The sequence below is a fragment of the Mesitornis unicolor genome, unplaced genomic scaffold, assembly GCF_000695765.1.
Source record: "Mesitornis unicolor isolate BGI_N332 unplaced genomic scaffold, ASM69576v1 scaffold42690, whole genome shotgun sequence".
Lineage (NCBI taxonomy): Eukaryota > Metazoa > Chordata > Aves > Mesitornithiformes > Mesitornithidae > Mesitornis > Mesitornis unicolor.
Genome location: NW_010157068.1, coordinates 9,275 through 15,926, shown reverse-complemented (window position 1 = coordinate 15,926; position 6,652 = coordinate 9,275). Strand labels below are relative to the sequence as shown.

The 6,652-nt window shown below is 36.2% G+C and overlaps 1 protein-coding gene across 1 annotated transcript in view; it reads left to right on the top strand.

The window, feature by feature from the left end:
* The window catches only part of LOC104536149 (B-cell scaffold protein with ankyrin repeats-like), a gene marked incomplete at both ends in the record, with an annotated part of 29,048 nt that overhangs the window by 17,182 nt on the left and 5,214 nt on the right, over window positions 1-6,652 (top strand). Inside the window, 3 exons of the mRNA XM_010178697.1 lie at window positions 1,272-1,411; window positions 2,570-2,708; window positions 4,753-4,895. Coding sequence (XP_010176999.1) covers window positions 1,272-1,411; window positions 2,570-2,708; window positions 4,753-4,895 — 422 coding nt within the window. The remainder of the gene's footprint in view (window positions 1-1,271; window positions 1,412-2,569; window positions 2,709-4,752; window positions 4,896-6,652) is intronic.

The window sequence follows — 6,652 nt, the reverse complement described above, 5'->3', positions numbered from 1 at the left end:
AGAGTGCTGTGCCACTTAGGAGCACTGTGTGTTTGTGTACCTCAGTCATGTGGGTACTTTTGGAAAAAACTCCAAAAGGCTGTGGTACTTGTTTGAGCAAAGCCAAATTGCTATTGTTCTGTATTCTCCCATCACTAATTTATATTAATATTCTACATCCATTTAAGAGGAAAAGATGTGCCTGAAAAGTTATTTGTGTCCTTGAATGTAATTGACTGTGCATGTTCCATAATTTACTGTAATACAAGATACTGTTGATGTCTCTCAGGATATTTTCTCACTAGCCAGTCAAGTTTCCTTAACTCTGAGCTGCTTGGAATGATACCATTAATCTAACTAGGTGACTGCAGTGTGCTGGGTAATCCGCTGTGATGAAGAGCTGCTGCAGTCCTTTGAGATGGGTGGCGAGAGTGTTTTGTACAGAGTAATAAAGTGTCTGGGAAGGAGTAGTAATGACACAGCTGAGACATAGCAGGTGTGAAGAATAGCTTTTCTACCACACAGGCTTAGTCAGAGCTCTGCAGATGCAGTTGTCAGTTCTTTTATATTTCCTCATTAAAATTCTGAGATTTGGTGAAGGATTCGCTGTGGCTCTTGGGCCTCTACCGGTACAGTAAAACAGAAAAGAAACTGGTTGCAAGTTATCTGTATGACTGGTGTTGCATTTCCAGACCCAAAATATCCTGCACAATAATGTATGCCTTCAGTTCATCGCTTTTTCCATGAAGGAAAGCAAAGACTATGGAGTCTGTGTCAAGGAAATCTATGTCACTGTAATAGTTACCTGGTCACAGGTATCACTGCCCTCACATAAATCCTTCCTGTAGACAGGTGGGCCAATGTTATAAATGTGTAGCATGTCCTTGATTACATAGGGGGAAAGCAAGAGTGGTAAAATCCCAGTTTATCCCAGTGTATGAGAGTTTGTTCTTCTGAGACTACGAAACTGGCTAATCTCCGTGACCTTGCTCGTCACGATGACTTTGGTCTAAAGGCCTTGTCCCTTTTGACTTTAGTAAGACAAAGAACATGTGCAGAGCCTGTTCATATAAATAAGGATTGCAGGATCAGAACTTGCGAGGCAAGCTCTTTATCAGAGGGGGAAAGCTCACCACATTTACATGAAAAAGAATTTTGCCAGGTTTTCTTGCAGTGCCCTTATTGTGGTTCCAAATGCCACAAGCCTCTAATGTGTTGGAAACCACGTCATTGCCATGTTTTGTTGATCTGGGATTATTAACAATATCCTCAATTCACGTTATTTATTTCAGATCACCAGCCTAGCTCTGATGTTAACTTGTCAGATGTCAGGGGAGCATCAGAAAAAGCAGACCTCAGTTTTAAAACAGAGGTACTTTCTGAAACGAATGAGCAGTCGATACTGGTGCTTCCAGGAAGAATGTCATGCGAGGTAAGGTTTTTGGATGCTAAAATCTTTGGGATAACAGTCAATGTTCTTCTTCTCTTCCTGCTGCAATCTCATTCATACTGCAACAGTTTTAAAAACAAATAGCAGATAAGGGTCCAAAATGAGAGTACGTCAAGACTGCAATGGGATTTATTTTGCCTTTGTGTCACATCCACAATGCAGCCAAAAGATTTGCAAATAAAATAGTTTAGAGACAGCCTCTGAGGGATTTTTATCTCTAGCAGAATTATTTTGCCCCTTGGGTAGAGATGTCATTGTCATGTGGACCTTGTAGTTTAGAGGGAGCATGTAGCTAGGCGCTTCTTGAGAGATATGGAGTGTCTCTTGGGAAGAATCTGTGGTGGGTATATGGGTACACTCATATGTGCCCATGCCATATGAGTTACACAAGTGCTTGTGTGAGCACATACCTTGTCTGATTTTAAAATAAATCAGAAATATTTATATATACATCTGCATGCATATCCAATGAACACAGATGTTCGTATGTGTTTGTTTTTAATTAAAGTTGCTGTGAGAAAATATGTGAAAATATAAACAGGAAGTACAATATCCAGCACTGCATTCCTTTATAGAAGTGAGTGGCCACAGTCAGATATGGAGGTCGCAGTGTGCATGGAATATCATGTGTTTTGCTTGCTATCTGTCTTTCAAAGATGTCTTACATTATTTCATTATTTAGTTGTTGACATCAGTAACTTAAGGAAGTAACATTCCCTCTGGATCAGCAGGCAGTAGCAGGGTATTGTCTCCCATTACCTGCTGCTTCTGTCTTTACTGCCAGTTCACTGTAAGAGTTGGAGTCTGAAGTATTTTAGGTTCTTATTAGGCTGAATATCATCCTTCTAGACTATAAAGTAGAATGGTTTTAGAAAACATAACAATTCACCTGCATATGCATTTAAAATACTGTTTCAGAGTATCATTAAGTAAGCTGAATTTAAAATACCACATTAATTGTGTCATCTATGTCAGTAAAATAATGGTAACACTGAGATGGCATCAAGTTTTGGTGTTACTATTTTTTTGTATGAAGCTATTGGTAAAGGAACTCTCCTTCCAACTTATGTTTTCATTTGCATTTTAAACTTTCAGTATATTTTTCTGAAGGACTAATGGGAACATATTTTAATTTTATAGAACCCTGGTGAAATATTCATTCTGTTGAAAGATGAAATAGATGATGAAACTTTAGAAATTGAATTCATAGCAGACAAACAACGAATTAGGACACAGCCAGCCTCTTGGAGTAAGAATGTGAAGTACTTGAAAGCTTTAGGTAAGAAAAACAGTCTTTACCTTTAAGTAAACAGAAAACTTTGGACTCTCTTCACTTTTTCTGTTATGTAGTTTCACTTCCCACTATTTTGTAGGTGTTTCCTGTGCATGGGTTTTGCACACAAAATGTTTATTAATAATGCAGAGAAGCAAGGGCTTGTGATTTATGGCAAACTAGGTTCTGTTAGATTGTTTTTGTGTGGTTAAATGGCAGGTGGCAGGCTTAAAATGTCATTGATTAGTCACAGTTTAACATACTTCAAAATCACTGACATAAAATGCAAAGCTAATATTCTTTTCTTATTACCCTATTACTAAAATGCTTCATTTTTTATATTTTATGCAGTGAATTTGGTTATATTCCTCTCTGTAATTCTTACTGACATAGGAAATCTTTTTTCTTTATTCATGTCCATGCAATTTCTTTGTATCACTCAGCTGTGCTGGTTTCTAATGATTTTTTTTCATCTGCTACATCCATAAGTAGTTGCCAAGAGTTTCAACCAGTCAACAGCAGTTTCTCTTAGGAAATCTGTGCAGATTTAAGGGCCACACTTATCTCCACTCACTTGATATAAGAATGAAAAAAAATTTCATCTAAGTATTCAGACTGTAGCTTGCTACTCCACTACATGCTGTGAATTCCCAAAGGAATTTATATAATATTTTATTCTAAAACCATTGCAATACAGCATTAGATAGGAAGAAGTATATAGAGATGGGCTACAATTTTCAACAGTGGCTTCTTAAAGCTGTGTTTGGTAATTTTGTAGCCTGATTTTCATCCTTAACACTGTCCTGAGATGAATGACGTGTATGGTCTGGGAGTTCTTTATCACTATGATGGTGCAGGGAGTTTCTTTTTAGAGACTTAATTGAGAAGTACATGACCAACAAGAAACTTTCATCTGTAACTGCATTTTAGAGAAGCTGAAATCCTTATTCACAGATCTTAAAAGATTCCTCCAGAATTATTCTGTGAGAAAATTGTTGATCACAGGAAGGTTTCTATAGCGGATGAAGAAATAAAATATGAACAATAAATGAAATTTAAATGAAAAATCTGGCATAGAGGTGCAGCCCAAGTTTAATTTTGTTTCTTGTATCGTTGGTATTTAATGCTTCTCCTTAGAGGCTTTTTTTCTGTTTCAGTGTCTGGAAAAGTTGGAGGTTTGGGAGCACACTTTTTTAATAAGGATCCAGTTGATCTGATGTTATAAGAAAAATATTTTTTTGTTTTTGTTATTGTTCAAAAAAAAAACCCCAAACATTTGGGCAGTTTCCATTTAACTGATTTAAGGTGATGTTCTGTTCATTTAGCTTTTTTGGCCCTATTACTCTTCTCCATTTTCAGGGTTGCCCATTTTTAGCACTTTTGTGGGCAGAGTTAAAATTTTAAGAAATCCCTACTAGTGCTGGTATGGTACAGCAGGATGCCTGGGTCAATGAATACTAATGAATTATAAATTGTCAACATAAACAGGGCTCAAGCTGCATACACAGAGAAAGTCCTACTTAAGTAACAAACTGTACAAATGCCTTCGCTTTTAATAGGTAAACAACTGGAATTGGAAGTAATTATACTACAATTTCTGCGGTCCAGTTCAAATCCAATTTTGAGAACCTTGCCTGCAATTAAGAAAAAAATTTTCAAAAGACAAATAGCAATTCAACTATTTGTAATAAACGGAATCTTTCCTTAATTTGTAGGCATAAGGGAGCTGATTGTAGGTCATCAGTCAATCAAAGGGAAGTTGGAAATTTGAAGCATACTGTTTTTGTCTCCTTTCTAACATGAAGCAATACAATAGCTTTGCTTTATACAGATTTACAGATATGTATTTTCTTTTGTCAGGTTTTCAATGTTAGACTGAAAGACCTGGATAAAAAAATTACTACACTGAATCACGTGTGAAATGCAAATCCAGTTCATCAACTCTATGCATTTTCTGTGATATTTTCCTATTCTTTTACTCATTCCCTGAGACCTCTTGTATGGGATTGTAAAATATTTTCAGCTACTGTTCTGATTTGTGTTTTATAAGATTTTCCTGCTGGCCCTGTATATGTAAATGTCTACTGTGGGGGAGTCATTAAGACCACAGCGCAGATTGAGTACTATACTGCACTAGAGGAGATTGAGCATGTGTTTAAGAAAGTGGCTGACCCAATAGCTTTCACGTGTCGGGTAAGTTGACTTCTGCATTTTTAATTTAAAAAAAAAAATAGAATATAAGTGCCAATGTGAGCTAAGAGTTAAATAATACACAGTGCTGTAAAGACTTCTGTTGATTGCACAGTAATGAGTAACGGCTCAGTAATAGGCTCGGGGTTACAGAGGCCTGTCTCTGAGATATCTAGCTCTAAGCAAGTCAGGCAAGTGAAAACAAATTTTCTCTCTTTTTTTGTTTTTGTTTAGAGAGTGGTATAAACATCCTTTGTGCTGTATATGTTCAATGAACAACATCCTGCATTAGAGAGGATGAAAATAATAACAAGCCCTTGCGATGTCCCTCTCTACTGAAAACGTCATTTTTAGTATGTTCTAAAACCAATGGAGGTACTTAATCTTAAGTCACGTTGTATTTGGAGGATTATTATTCATTCACTGGCAAACAGGATTTTTCTGGCATAGCTGATATGGAAGACAGTAGGTTTCTATTCATATAGAGTCCATTTACAGCTGCTGAATGTGGTTCATGTGGTTTGCTGGTTGCCATGCAGATTCTTTGCATATATTTAGAAGAATTCCGGTTTTGAGCTGGGTTTCAAATAAGCACAGCAGGCTGCAGTGCTCTGCAACGTGTCCTTTGCCAATGGCACATACAAAATAATAAGAAAAGAAAGCATTTATTAAGAAAAGACAGAATCTCAAGTATCGTTTGTTGAATGGTGGGTAGCCCAAGCAGACTTGTCCTGATGTCTATATTGTTATTGCAAAGGCAGAACAAAAAAAATCGTCTGTGTTTCTAGTGCAGTCTCATTTTCCTGTCACAGATCTACATTATCTGCCACCTAAGGCATTACACTCATAACGAAAGGATTAATAAAAAATGATGTATTGCATTATTATTCTACTAAGATGGGCGTAAATTCCTTCCAAGTACAAGCCACTTCTGTTCTAAGAAAACACAAGAAAAATAGTGCAACTCAAAGTACAAGTGCCTTCTTGAAATCTTTATAGTATCTATCAATCCTTAGCCTGTATTTGGAAGGACATCAACATAAGATTCTAACAGGTCTCATTTAATTTTTTATGCATAAGAAGTGTGACATAATGATTTAAAAAATTATAATTAACACAATAACCTAGATATCTAAAACACACCTGGTATTTCCACTGGAGAATTATTTGTGTTATTCAGGAGTTTGACCCTTCATTTAACCAGCATTACTAATATTTAGTAAAACACATGCAATTCAAATTATATTCAAATACAAAAATAGTTCTGTGCAGAGCAGTAGTACGTACCAGGAAATACAGCTGTAGTGTTGTGACTACCAGGTTCATTTAATAATTTGCTCACCTTTACTCATCTGGATAATAAGCAAGGTTTTAAATGAGGAGACACTGTTTGCCTGCTCTTAATTTTATTGCTTTGGAAAATGAAAAATTAATGCAGAGAAAGTTTTTATAATCAGGTAAGTTTTACAGTCTGCACAATATCATGGCTGCTCCATGGGAAAGTATACTTATGTGAGTGTGCATATGTGTTGGAAGATTTGTCATCATATTTAATGGTACCTGCTGGGCCACAGAGTGAGGTACAGAAACTAGCTAGATAGATGAACTGTTTCCACAAACTTTTTAAATACTTTAAGCACTCATGTAAACCTGATTTAATAGCAATAAGATATATCATAAAGATGCCATTTACAGAACGTGATTTAACTTAATCTTTAAAAATATGTTCACAGAAGGAAAAACAAAATAGACTTGGTACT